Consider the following 14,000-nt stretch of genomic DNA (forward strand, 5'->3'; position numbering starts at 1 on the left):
TCTGATTTCGAGGAAATTCTTAGACAAGATCATCGAACTAGGATAAAAAAAGGGTATCGCTTTTGCGATAGGTAGGAAGCAAAGGTCGAACAATCTTGGAAGTACGAGGCAAGTTTGCCTCTGGGGGTGTCTTGTCGGTGTTGTCGCGGATAGGATCATGCAAGCTGTGCCCCTCGTGCCTCTCGCCTCGTCGTTACGACGGTGAACCTCTTTGCATATACATTCTGTAAGATTACTTTGTGCGGTTTACACCCTCGAGCCACCCTGGCGTGCTCGTCCTTCAGCGCGCCTCAAGCCCTCGACGAGGTTGCTCCTTTTGCCGGCAGGCAAACTACCCTGGCAAGTTTCACCAAGGGTCCCTAATGTATGCGCAACTGTACGAGAGAAATTCCAAGTTCGGCATGCTCGTATTAGCTGCCTTTACGATGAGTATCTTCTAGCCGTTTCTCTCTCGTTTAACCGTAACGAACAAAGGAGCAACTACCGGGAAGACTCGTTGCCAGAAGAGGTGAACACGCGTGATCCTAATTAGAACGCGTCCTCGAGGTGTCGAAGTAAAAGCGGGTTTCTTGTCGGGCGTATCGCGAGACGCCCTCGACGACTGGCGTCGTTATAAGCTGAGCGAAAGAAAGTTTCTACTCGACGAGATGGCGAGACTTCGAAACGACGCGACGGGACTGTAGCGCGAGTTTAAAAAATAACTTTGGAACAATGCCGTCGAACATAGCCGGAATCTACGCCCGTTACATCGGAACACCGTTTCCACGGAAAACGGAGAAATATACATACGATTAGGAAAATTCTCACGGAGATACAACTGTTAATAGTATTCTTTACCACCCGCACTTTCGGCGTATTTACATAAAAACGAGCAACGGGTCCGTGGCCCCGAAGCGCGATGACTACGAATAACCGCATTAACTTCACAGCATCGTTTTAATATTTCCTTTCTACCGTGAACCGAACGAGATGCCTTGAAATCTACACTGGTCGAAAAATCTTTCTATCAATCACACTGACGTGATAAAAATAATTTTATCAATTATTTCTGCGTCTAATCTCTAATCAGCCAAGAGTCATTTTCGAGTCGTACCGATCGTCGATCACGATTTCCCATGTTTAGCCAATCATCGGCGTCACGATGATATAGGCATTCATCGACATGTGAACCGTGATGCATTCAATGACCCATAACGAGGCTTTCGAAGAAAGGCACGAGGGAGAATTACGTGAAACGTGTTGATGCGACGACGCGGCACGCGGCACGCGACACAACGCTAGACGAACGGGTCATTATGGATGCGAAGGGCGGAATACCGTGGCCACGGTGCATGATAATTACTGTAAAGAAAGCTCCGACCAGACGGAGAAGGGCCTACCTCCGAGCACCCAAGAGATTACAGGATGTCCGGAGGCGAGAGGAGGATTCCCTCGGCATGTCCCGAAACCCTATCCACGCTAACGACTAATAAAAATTAACAACCGCGGCCCTCTTCAATTCGTACATGAAAGACGGACCGCCACAAATAAACGATCACGGTTGAATAATAAATAATTATCCTCAGGCCCACCTGTGAACTTCTTCGCGATGAAGAATTGCCTAAACGAATACGTCGAGAACGACTCAATCTTCCGACGTAAAAGAGAAAATTTTTATCACTCTTTCTGATTATTAATTAACCAGCGAATGGTTTCACACACGAGGTACAACGGAACCATCGAACAGTTGCTACCCAGAGGATTAAACTTTACGCTGAAAATGTAGGTCATCCGAACAATACTGCATTGTTCCTTACGCTACCCGTATCAAAATTTATTCTCGTTAAAACAGAGTATGCAAATGTTTGAGAAGCAAGTTCAGCAAACATGGAATTTACGTTTTTTTCCCTTGAATAAACGTTTCGAATCGAAGCAGCTCTTGGTACTCGTACACCACCAGTTCGACTCGAGCGAGCACGAGAAGACGTTCCCTTCCTTCCGATTCTCGCCAAGGGTTCCACGTGGCCGGTCCTTTTAATCGTTCGGCACGATAAACATATCGAAATCATGATGGAGAATCGGTCCGCGTAAAGGACGAGCCGGTGTACTCGTAGCAAGTTTCGTCGGCGGAAAGGAACCTTACCTCTCTGCACGTTTGCCTCCTCCACTTTTAATTTTCAGGCGCGGCTAATTATGATTTACGGCAACATCGACGCAACATCCTGATCGGTACGCGAGATACCGCCCGCAGGATATTCAAATGCGATGAATATTGCTCGCCGCGATAAACGGCGCACGAACAACGACAGACAAGAAAAAGAGAGGGAAAGAGATGGATAGAACAACAGCGAGAGGGAAACAGAGAGAGAGAGAGAGAAAAAGAGCAAGAGAAGAAAGATGCAAAGGAGCTGACTGGCGGGGAGGTGCGCGTGTAAAGGATACGAGAAAAGGATTCTTAGTAGTCTATTCGGTATGCAAGATGGGCAGTCAGACCTGTACACACCGTGTGTCCCTTCCTCCCTCGAAGGATGTACATATATCCTCGCGTGTGGATTATTTCCACGCGAATCGTTCGCTTATCTTCGATTGCTCAACCGTGCCTAGCGATCGACACTCGAAGCATTCGCTTGAAAATTTTTCAACAATTCAAGCGCATACGGATCACTTGGAATGTTATTTAAACAGCCCATCGATAGCCACGATCGTCAGACCTCCGTAGATGAGTAGTTATGATTTGAAACGTTAAAAAATGAGGAAAAACGCCTCGCTTTGTGTTATTCGCCGATGTTATCTCGAGGAAATAAAAGATACTTATTTATAGGCTAGGGAGCTGTTTTATGCGTGTTCTCACATGAATTACATCCGCGTGAAGATCGTAATCTTTCTGTTAGAGCCAAGTAATTTGTCGATATCTTATACCGGGACGAAGAGAATAAACGTTAAACGCGCGATTATATTTAACAACTGTACGTTTTGCGCGCGATTAATAACTATTAGCAAATGTAAACGGGATTCCTCTGGGAATAACGTTAATAAATGGACCGATATCCATTTCATTCGTGCAATTAAAACGCTGTATATTCTTTTTCATCGAGCACACGCTAACTTTCCCCACGCGTGTTTTGCAATCATCCGATTCCGTTATATCTGTACGGGCCAACGCGATTACCGATCGCGATTAGACGATCGACCGGCGCACCTTGGAATGTAAACGAATGCCGGAGTAATTTGTTAGTCAATGAGTTGAACAGACACGAGGTATAATTCAACGGGCCATACGGCGAAATAATTATTCGGTGAGAAAACTGTGTTCCGAGTGAAAGAGGGCGAATCGTTTAGTGCGAGGTGAAAAGGTGAGGTATTAGAAGAAGGTTAATCGAATATTACCTTGTCTGATCGCTTTTTAGTGGGAGTGATAGCGCCGTTAGGTCTGCCTTGGAGATCGGTTTCGCTAGCCATCCGGTTGAAACGTTGCATCCGTTCGCGGAAACTTAATTGCTCGGTTGAGCCCGGATTCACCACGACAGCCTCATCTTCCTGCACGGTTTTTAATATTTCCAATTGCCAAGTCTCACAGAACAATTAAACACACACAATGACTACGCCTCTAACTACTTATTAAACATGGATGAAAAGAATGCCAGACGTGTGGACACATTGGACGAATAATACAACTAAATGAGAGTGCTTATCTATGGCGATACTTTCATGCTTCTAATCAAAGCGTGATAGCACTACAGTGATGTGTAAGCGTCAGAAGTGTGCGGGTAGCCGAAATTAAGAACACAAATTTTCACGATTCAGGCCGATTTCCAGACGAGCCTTCATTTGGAGAACCCTCAAACTCTTATTTAGCATGCTAAGTGATATTAAACGATCAACTAATCGCAAAAATACAATCGTTTGTGATAGAAGGATATAAGCTTTCAATATGGCATGAAGAACACACTACGTTCACTACTGTACTGATTAAGTGACATCCACTGTAATCGTGAATACCTTTCTACGCACCCAAAACCACGTACATAACAACAATATTGCACAATAATACCCGAATTATCTCTGGTCGCAGTAATTATGCGATAAAGCGAAAACACGTTGTGCCATTTTATCGTGTGCGCAACGACAACCGATAAAGTATAGACAAATTCTGAGGATTATTCAACAAATAAAGAAACGAAATGAAAAGAAAATTCTTATTGAATGATCCTCGTACTACATAGCGTGCGTATACGAGAAAGAAACGTGAAATTTTATCAGGTATTTTTTTTTCTAATTAAAATCACCATGATAATTAATATAGTTTTAATTAACGACGGATCGCCGTGTAACGATGACAAGATTTCACGTAGCTTTTTGCTTTTCAATGAATTCAGTAAAAGAAAAACTCACCTTGATAACTGCCTCTGATCCTCCCTTATTCCTGTCCACGTTTTCTTTATTCTCTATCTTGATTTTATCTTGACTTTTACGCCGCGGTGGTACTGGAGGAGATGACGTTGATAATCCAGTCTCTGTACGGTCAACGTCATTCTTTTCCCCATTAATTGCTGCCTCTTCGAGTACGAAATTCGAACACGATTCCTCGGGTTGGCTGCTCCCATTGTTCGACGATGGACTTTGGGGTGCAGGAGGTGGTGGACGGTACGGGGGTGGAAGCCGTAGAGGCGAAACAGGGGTGGAAATGTCAGGAGTGGCAATAGGTGATTCGCTTTGCTCCGGAGACGAAAGGTCCAAAGAATTTTGACGGTACTTTTTCTTTAGAACCAAATATTTTTCTCCCTGTACGAAGAATATTTTTGTTTTAATTTAAACACTCATAAATTAAGAATTTTGCAAATATTTTAGTTCGTTAATAATTGATTTTATTTTTAAAACTACGAATTAATGTTAGGTTAGATCAAGTATGACCCCCCATGGCGCCACTGTCAGGTGTCAATTAACGGTAACTCTAAGACTTTACCAAACGCGTATATGCTATCTGACACTAGATAAGACAAACAGAAGCGAAAAGTAAAAATAAACAATGAGAAACGTTAACTAGATAAGGTTATCGTTTGTAATGTAGCGCGCGAATGATTGAAAAAAACTGGCAACGTCGCACGAACGCGCAACAAGTCGCTCCTGTCAAGGTAGGAAGGAAATTGCTACTCGATGACGTACCTCTTCGTTCTTTATAGTAGCCAGGGTGTTTACGTACTCCTTGAACCGATTCCGTGCCTCTACTGTAACGTAAATAATCGCACTGTTCACTGGATATCACGATGCACATTGAATGCCGGGTGTGACGAGTAATAGAACTCCAGTCTCGTGTTTACACATCGAGCATACCGTGTAACATCGGGGTCACACCTTGGCGAAACAAGACAGCCACACGACTGTGTCTGTCGATGAATTTACAACGTACCTCGTGTCTCGGGATCCGTTAAGAATTTCTTGAAGTGCTTCACCACGTCGTGATTGCGTGCAGTACCACCGTTTTCCAATAAATAATTGCGAATCTCTTCGATAGACAGCTCGCTGGGCGTCGCCATCTTGTCACTGCTGACTGCCGCACTAGCGCTGCGCGCGGCTATCCGCCGCTCTGCCGGTAAATACGAATTCTGTTGGAAAATAATATATGTACACTGAGTTGCAATGAACTTGTCGCAGTGAAGTTGGCTCCAGATTTACTGACACATTCACGTCGCGTCGGTGAGTCGATCTCGCCCATCGTCTCACCGACGCGGCGTGAATGTGTCAGTAAATCTGGAGCCAACTTCACTGCGACAAGTTCATTGCAACTCAGTGTACATATATACGATCGCGTGTGACTTCCCTGAGGTAAAAAGAAGTGTAAGGGTAAACGCGTCCCATCACATCCCTTGTATGTCTATCTTTCAACAAAAAACCTAAATAATTGTTTGTTAAATTATTGCTTTTGGTACGTATGTTTGTTTGAAAAATGCATGTCTGTTACATATTAATAAAGACGCGACGGTATTACGAAGATCCTTTCATCGTGTCATACATCATCAGAACAAGTGAAGGATGACTAATTGCAGCTTCAAAATGCAAATAAAAATTACGTATGCGTGAAAATGCATACACGAATGCAACGTGTAATTTCGTTCCTTAATAATGTACTAACGAGCTGTAATCATATTGCGTTGCCAAGAAAAAAAAAAAAATTGTTAACATCATTAGTAATGAGTGCAATCGTTACTCCTCATGCATAACGCATAATACCCGTCAATTTAATTGCATTATAATTGTGCAGGACGTGGTGGAATATGTAACGCACGATCCAGCTGTTAACTTGAATCTCACAATGCGCGTAAAAAGCAGCGACCAAGCGAAGAGCGATTTTTCATTTCGCGTTGAACGGCTGTGTATTAACCGCGCGACGATTCAGTTGCATACAATTTCATTCTCCCAGGCAAATATTCGTAAAACCTTTTAGTAATCCGACATGTTATACTCCATCGGGGCAAACATCCGGACGACAAATTCGACGCGCAAACTGATGCGAATAAGGTTTAAGTGCTCTGATTTAACAGTCTGACGGTCGCATATTTTATGCAATCAACGAACCTGATTTTAGGTTATTAACCCTTTAGAAATGAAGCGATTTGATATGAAAAATTGCGAATCCATATGGTCGATAGTTTAGGATACCGTTTAAAACTGCATCCTGATTCAAGATAAGTTAATGAGACTACATGAAATAGTATCGCGTTGAAGAAGATGAAAGAGGATGATATTATCTCGTAGCAAGTTACTTATAGTCTGTTTAAATAATTAACCATTTAACTAGTGCTGATTTAATCGTGATGTACCCCGATACAGCGTATGTACATGCGAGCCAAAAATGCATTAGCTATTTGCATAATACGTGCAATCATGAACAAGATTATCCACGATAATCGCACGGCTATAATAAGAACAGTTCTTCACAACATTGTTTCGTAATGAAGAAAATGGTCTTACTAATCACCTACGGTGTGTAAAAATATATGCACAAGACGAAGGGAGAAGGCGAAGAAGGGACGAGCGTACATGCGTGCAGCACGCACGCATATTCAGGGACAGGAAGCATTGTTGGTGCTTTTATAATTAAACCCTTTTTATCGATGATATTTTAATGAATCGATGAGTAATGATTGAGTTCGACCCGCTCAAAAATTTCAACGGACTGCACCTTTAACTCGCCAATATTTATAAACGTTATTAATGATTCAATTCGTCGAAACAATTTAACCGAAACTTCCAAACACAATGCGATTAATAATCTCCTGTTAGGTATAAGAAGTAACATAACGAAATGCGAGACCATCAAAGTGTTAAGGGTGTTTTGTAACATCAGTCACGTGGATGGTTACGATCAAAGATCGGGTCGATTAAAATAATTACAACCGTGAAGATACTTGTGTCTCTGAAAGAAAACAAGAAACGAAGAAGAAAAAAAGGGATTTGTTCAAGGTAAATATGAAGCACCTCCCGCGGATCAAGATGATAATCTTTCAAGTACGGTAGCCGCCACGCAGCGTGTTCTTTGATACAATTCTAAGGCCGGTTGGATTGATGCACGAGATTGGCCATGGTATTTCCGCGAACAAAATGTGCACCAAGAGGTCGTCCGGGGGCGATGTGGTTGTAGCAAGAAGAACGAGCGGCCAGGAACGAGGACAAAGGAATCGCGTCGACGCCCCGTGGCCCCGTAGGTGCATCCACGATATCATCTACCCATGTTCCCCTTTGCGTTATGCTTATGCTCGTGCATACGTAAAAGATGCGCGAGCCTGCAGCCTCTGCAGCCGCTTTATCCGGCCCGGCCGGTGCAAACTGCAAAAGAGTTTGTGTGATCTACCGCCCGGTTTATATGTCGCCGCTGGGATTCCGAGGAGAAACCGCAAGTCTCTCTTTTCCTCCTCCTCTCACCTGGCCGTTTGTTCTCGCGCCATTTTAATTAATTCTTGGACAATGCTACAGAGGAATGCTTTTTTATTGTACACGCGCCTGTATCCGACCGTGTACAGGAATTCATTATACAATGTATGCTTTCCTACAACTTCTTTCCTTTTATCTTTTATTTTATTTACGTTATCATCAGAGATTGAGAATTTTCCTATTTTTCATCTGCAACTCTGCACCGGTGTATGATGTTCTCTGATTACTTTCCGATTAGTTGTCAATTATTTTTACGTAATTTCACTTGCATCATTACCGATCGTTCTCTACTGTCACGATGAGTTTCATTTCTATGTTGCGAATTGCAACTAAATTGTTATCAAATCATTTCCGTAATTGATACGTATCGATACAGAGTAGAGTCGCATGTCTCGATAAGTCTCGAATCATTCACGGGGCAAAGTATCAATTTCAAAACGTAAGCGTATCGTCGGTATATGAAACCAGGTCTCAGTTCCACCGCTATTCGCCCATAATTGGAGCGTGTGTACTCGGCTCGTATTGTCCCGCGATATATATAAAACATCCCGTATAAAGAGCGTACTTTGGTAGGTTTCTTGCGCGGTTTTTAGTCCCCGTATCTTTGGTGGTCTCGTTAGAAGGACAGTGGGAGGTCCTCGGGGAAAAAGCAGCAATAATACGTAACAAACGCGGCCGCGTTTCTCTAGTCGAACTCGTAATTTCAGTCCCTAAAAACCGTCTCCTCGGAAGAACCAAAAAGAAGACGAAATCCTGCCTCCTCGAACGTAATGTCCATCGAGCACAATCGATGCAGTCATTACAGTATTATATGTACGCGACATTAATCAGCTTCTGAATCGTTTCGAAACAGTTATACGAGTTAATGTTATACGGGTAGCAAGTCCTTATTCCGTCTTACGGAGGAATAAATATCGCTCGAAGCACGAGAGATACGCGTCGCATGCTAAAACCAACTCTATACAGGGTGTTAAGAAAAAAAGGATGGATCTAAGATTCTAGCTTCAAAATCGTTTACTTTTACTTTTAATTTTTTCATTCTCTGATAGTCTTATACAGCCTGTATAATACTGTACACGGAGGTTTCCTTCAAATGGCCACACGGGTACACGAACACAGGGCAATGAACATAAAGCGTTTCGTTGAACAGAGTTATGGCCTCTAATGAGTCGAGGGGTTAAAAGCGCGAGTCCTGATCCTCGCGGCAAAAGAAGATAGCTAAAACCCTATCGGACCGTTCAATCTATCCTGACTACCGTTTACCACGGCATCGTTTAAACTGGCCACAGGTGCTCGCCCGTATGCACGCTCGTTTCATGTACCAAAAAGAAAAGAAAATGATAAAAAAGAAAGAATAAGGATTCTGGTATGAGTTCGCTGTATGTTTGACTTTCTCATAGTAGTTTAACCATCGGATTTTTTAGCACTCGATGATCGGCGGTACGAGTTCGCCGGCGGAAAGGCGGTTCAAACTTCAAAGATTCGCGATCGAGGGCTACGGTCTATACAGGCATTACATATTATCATGGCTGGTATCCAACCGAACCGCGCGTGTCCCCTTTCGTTCACGTCGTAAAGCGGCTTTCCGTGCATACAAAGTCGAGGGCTCGACCAACACTCTGTACGGGGTCGCGTTGTCGTTGGTGGCTAGAGGCCCATGAAAAGAGCAGAGTATACGTTGCTCCGGCTAATAGCTCAACCTTACCTCCCCCTCTATTTTTTTATTCCTGATACAGGTACTATGAAAATTCAGCGTTATTTGCTTAGACATTTTTCTCGAGGCTTCGATGCGTTAATAGTTCCAATGGAATTCGGAGTGGCTCGAATATTCCTGACTAAAATAGCGAGTTTTGTATTTCATATTTCAGTTTGCAACGTTTAAAAATTGGGATACCGAGAGGACAGTAACAGGAAAAGTGCGTTTATCGTCGAGCCGTCGTTCCACGAGAATGTCGCAGCCCGGTGCGATCAATCTTTGACGTCGATTCGGCAGCCGGTGCTATTTCAGAGTGTGTCCGCGCGATAATAACGACTGCCAAGTGGCAACTATTAGTAGCGTTTTCAGCCAGGTATGCCAGTCGACGTGGACGAATTAAAACGCGAGCGAGTATTGGGAAAAATAAAAAAAAATAAAAAAACGGTCCGGTCGAGCGAACATTTAGGTAAAACGGTGGAGGAGGGAGGACGCGTACGAAAGTATTATCCACGATTCGTGTCGCTGTCAGTAACAATGCATTAACGCATTCATATCGCATTCCAACCCTACGTTCGATTTCCTGTTGACTAGAGTTCTCGCGTTTACTCTCGTCCCTCTTGTACCCACCTCGATACACATGGTTGTGCAAGTGGCATCAACGTAGTACGGCTTGCCAACACGAGAAAAGTATCCGAAACGATCAAACCGTACACAACGAACCATAATATTTACGCTTACAATTATATGAATATGTAGTTTTCATCGTGTATGTACGTACGTATGTACATTGAGACATTGAAGCCACGGTATTAAATGCAATGTCACGACAACGTGACTTCAAGATGCATGACATTTGGTGTCGCGTTAGTCATTTTCACGATTAACCATGATGTGAAAACGTACCTTTTTATTCGCCTCTCCAACGGCAAAAAGTGTGCCAGTAAGTATAGGGGCCTGTTGACGTACCCCGCTAGACGCCATTACGCCCGAGGTGTGACACGCGTTTCCTCGAGCCTCGTGTGCATTTATCGCGTGTCATTCTTCTCAACTATCTTACAATTTGTCACGGCACAACGAACGTCCCGAGAACTCGTGGAAAAAGTTGCAGGCAAGTCGTTGGGCTGCGACAGCGTGTAATAACGCGCCAAGCCAGACCTGTAATTTACCCGATAAAATACCGGTCATGTTTCACGGTTACCGCGCAATATCTTTACATAGTACTCGTAAACATTGTATAACAACGAAAATAAATAGTATCAACATTGAACTCACTTGTTCAATCGATGTCACAAAGTCGTGTCACGAGAAGATGCCAGTCACCGGTGTCACTTCAAACTCTAAACCGCGTCTGCAGTCTGAAGTTGGAAGAAATTAAAGTTCACATGTAGCGACGCCTTCATCGGTAACCTATCGAGATCTAACTTCACGCATATGCGCGCGCGATAAATTACCGCGCGTGCTGCGCGTCGCCACTTGCAGTGCACGCGAGCAAATGCGTTAGAGAGAGTAAATTCACACGGTTTGCTGATAGTTGAATCGAATGGTGATAGTGATAGTGTAGAAAGCAATCATTTCTCGAAATCAAAGGTGTCAAGGATAAATATAGAAGAATCCTTACTCAAGAATCTCCATGCGTAGACCAGGACGCGTAAGAAATGATCTTGTTGACACACGTGACCGAGGATGATGAAAGAAGGTGGCCGACGCAAATGGCACGCACTCGTGACAGTTTCGTGCATGGAAGAAGGAACATGGTGGTCGAAAAAAGAGGAACAGTCGAGCACACGAGCACGGGTACCCTTTGTAAGTTCGCGCACGAGGTTCGCGTCGTTCCAGAGAGGACCACCACACCGCCCACGTCGTCGTCGATTATCGGGAGGTATACGTGAAAGGTTAGGGAAGTCCGATCGTGGATAACGATCGTTTATCGGCGCCAAAGCTCTATCGTTTCTTCGTTCTCTTGTCGACAGATAGGTTCAAGGAAATGGAGAATTGCGGTAATTGCGATAACTAAACGCGTATACCTTTGTATCGAACAGAGATCGAACACGGATGGCTGTTAATCGAGGTTAGAGATTTGCGAGGCAAATCGATGTATCGAACGCTGGCGGCCATGTTGATTATTGAATAGGAAGACGCGGTTAAGGAAGTGAGTACAAATTTGCAATATACTCTTCATTAAAATATAGTAGTTACATTATTATATACATTTTTTTTTAATATGTCATGCCAGGAGTATTTTGTTCGCAAAGAGTTAAGATGTAATCGCAGCATTAGGCGCCAAATGGATAAAGCTCCTGACGACTTTATGGTCGCGAGTACAAAGCTTCGCCTTTTCAAAAGCATGCAACGAGAGCCGAGGCGCAAACGAGCGACGGAAAAACAGCAGGTACGACGGAATACAAGTGAAATCGCAATAATTACCGGATCACAGATCCTGCAATACGGTAGTCGGTAGGCGGTATGGCCTACCAACAGGCGCATACAGGTATACGCAAGCTCTTTGTCGGACGGAGGTGGAGTACGGGTTATATTGGCGCCACCTCCTGCACGGTTAAGCGAGCGACTAGGGCAGACTTACGCCTTACGCTTCTCTCTCTCTGTACCCCACCCTTTCTGTCTCTCTCTTTCTCTCCCTTTCTCTGAGCAACCTCTTTGTCTCTTCCCGGTTCTCCCCTTCGGGCACCTCTCGCTTCCACGTTCTGCGTTGCTCCGTTCCGCTGGTCTCTCCTCTCTCGCTCATTCTCTCTCTCTCTCTTTCTCTCTCCCGTTCTCCCCTCTGCCCTCTCATCCCTCTCCGCTGATGCTGCAACTCCGGCTCGGCTAACCCAACCTAACCCGCGGGCCAACTTCATTCCACGCCGACTGACCACCACCGACGGCCGTCGTCGTCCTCGACGCCGTCGTCGTCGTCATAGAACGCGGGTCACGCGACACGCCGTGTCCGACGGTTAACCTGTGTTTGTGCGTCTCCGGGTGTTGTTTTTTTTCCGCGCCTCTTCGTGTACTAGCTCGATTTCTCGAGTGACAGGGATCCGTACCCTTTGACAACCCAAACAAAGTGACTAAGTGCATCGAGACAGTTTTTGTTTCACTGTTTCTTTTTCTTTTTTAATCCAAATAGAGAACGCCTCGATACGCATTGAAATCGAAGAACGAGGCAACCAGATTGAGAGAAGTAGACTCATTCCGATCGACGACGTCCCGCCAAGAGGATTCGGTGCACCGTTTATCCTGAAGACGTTCCACGAGGAAGAAGAGGAGGGGACGATCATGGACATATCGGAAGATTGCTGGGAGCACGTGGGACTGCTCCAAGAGGTCTCCGGCACGGAACCACCCCCGCCACAACTCGCTCCCGACTTCCTAATTCAGCAACAGGAGGTGAGTAAGCGAATTTCTTTTTCTTTCCCTTTTACGTTAGCGAGACCGACTCGTTTCATCGTTCGAACGGAAAAAAGCGCGGGAGACGCGTTCTAGTTTTTACACGGAGCAACGTGCTTGCTTTGAAGCTGAAAGAGATCACGTGTTGGCAGCATCCAACAACGATGATCTTTTCAACAAATTTATTTCCTTGTATAATCATACCGGGCGATTTGTATTTTCACGCAATTTGTTTCTGCACGTGTGTACTTTGTTTGAAATAATCCACTGGGCCACAGGTGGATTACATTGCGTTGCAATAATAATGTTACCTCGGATTTATTTTTAACGCTTAAACGTTTACGCATATTGGGAGAATTTCTGGTAGTTTTTAATTGGCTTAAATGGTTTGATTTAATTTGATGAAATGAAAATATTAATTTTCTCATCAATGAAACAATTTTTTACTTATTGAAATTTCAACAATACCATTGCAAAACAAAACGTACATTTTACAACAAAATTATTGTTGTAGCATCCAGTAGAAGGGTTGATCGAGTAGGATATAATTTGAACCGTACGAAAGTCCCTGTAACAACGTCAAGTTGTCGTTCTAAGATTTGAAGTTTGTTCGACGATTCACGGTAATTTTCGGTAAAAGAAGGAAACGTCGCGTGATAGGTGTTTCGTGTTTTCATACCAACTCTTTGCTTCCCTGAAATCGTCGTGTTTCCAAGTGGAAGGCACGACAACGATCGTGCAAAAACTGCTCGAGCAGAAGTTCTCGATTCGAAACGAGAACAAGCAGCTGTCCCTCCGTCTCAATTTCCGTTGTTTGCTTAACCAGAACAACCTGCAATGATCCTATGATCAATGCTCCCTATCGATCATTCGATCGAATTCGAACGGACAGAATTTAGATATCATTAAGTTGTTGGTTAGTACTTTAGAGGGGGATGAAAGAAACGGAAGACGAGGGAGCCCGTATCGTTTCAATTTCGGAGGTCCAAGCTCTCGCTTGGGAACGGCATGG

At 44.1% G+C, this 14,000-nt stretch overlaps 3 protein-coding genes across 14 annotated transcripts in view; 2 read left to right on the plus strand and 1 right to left on the minus strand.

The window, feature by feature from the left end:
- The window catches only part of LOC114872288 (ankyrin repeat domain-containing protein SOWAHC), a 93,390-nt gene extending 82,081 nt beyond the window's left edge, over window positions 1–11,309 (minus strand). For 8 of the 9 annotated variants that reach the window (XR_003788745.2, XR_003788744.2, XM_029179356.2 and 5 more), the window contains exons 1-6: window positions 10,877–10,969; window positions 10,508–10,759; window positions 5,387–5,582; window positions 5,143–5,204; window positions 4,372–4,761; window positions 3,367–3,516 (exon numbers count right to left, since the gene is read on the minus strand). Coding sequence is in view for 7 of the 9 variants with exons in the window: in XM_029179356.2 (XP_029035189.2) it covers window positions 3,367–3,516; window positions 4,372–4,761; window positions 5,143–5,204; window positions 5,387–5,582; window positions 10,508–10,585 (876 nt within the window). In the remaining 2 variants the exon portion in view is untranslated. Of the gene's footprint in view, window positions 1–3,366; window positions 3,517–4,371; window positions 4,762–5,142; window positions 5,205–5,386; window positions 5,583–10,507; window positions 10,760–10,876; window positions 10,970–11,222 lie in introns of those variants that run through there. The other variant, XM_029179354.2, reaches the window with a different exon arrangement.
- Window positions 11,260–12,162, plus strand: LOC114872326. The gene is given in 3 exon segments (XM_046285975.1): window positions 11,260–11,439; window positions 11,441–11,496; window positions 12,039–12,162. Coding segments are annotated over 3 exon segments (360 nt in total).
- Window positions 11,394–14,000, plus strand: part of LOC114872287 (homeobox protein caupolican-like) — a 61,499-nt gene continuing 58,892 nt past the window's right edge. For 2 of the 4 annotated variants that reach the window (XR_003788743.2, XM_029179350.2), the window contains exons 1-4: window positions 11,422–11,496; window positions 11,575–11,753; window positions 11,838–11,993; window positions 12,729–12,988. Coding sequence is in view for 3 of the 4 variants with exons in the window: in XM_029179350.2 (XP_029035183.2) it covers window positions 12,878–12,988 (111 nt within the window). In the remaining variant the exon portion in view is untranslated. Of the gene's footprint in view, window positions 11,497–11,574; window positions 11,754–11,837; window positions 11,994–12,728; window positions 12,989–14,000 lie in introns of all 4 variants that reach the window. The other 2 variants (XM_029179351.2, XM_046285602.1) reach the window with 2 other exon arrangements.

Source organism: Osmia bicornis, chromosome 5, assembly GCF_907164935.1.
Source record: "Osmia bicornis bicornis chromosome 5, iOsmBic2.1, whole genome shotgun sequence".
In the NCBI taxonomy this organism is placed as follows: Eukaryota; Metazoa; Arthropoda; class Insecta; order Hymenoptera; family Megachilidae; genus Osmia; species Osmia bicornis.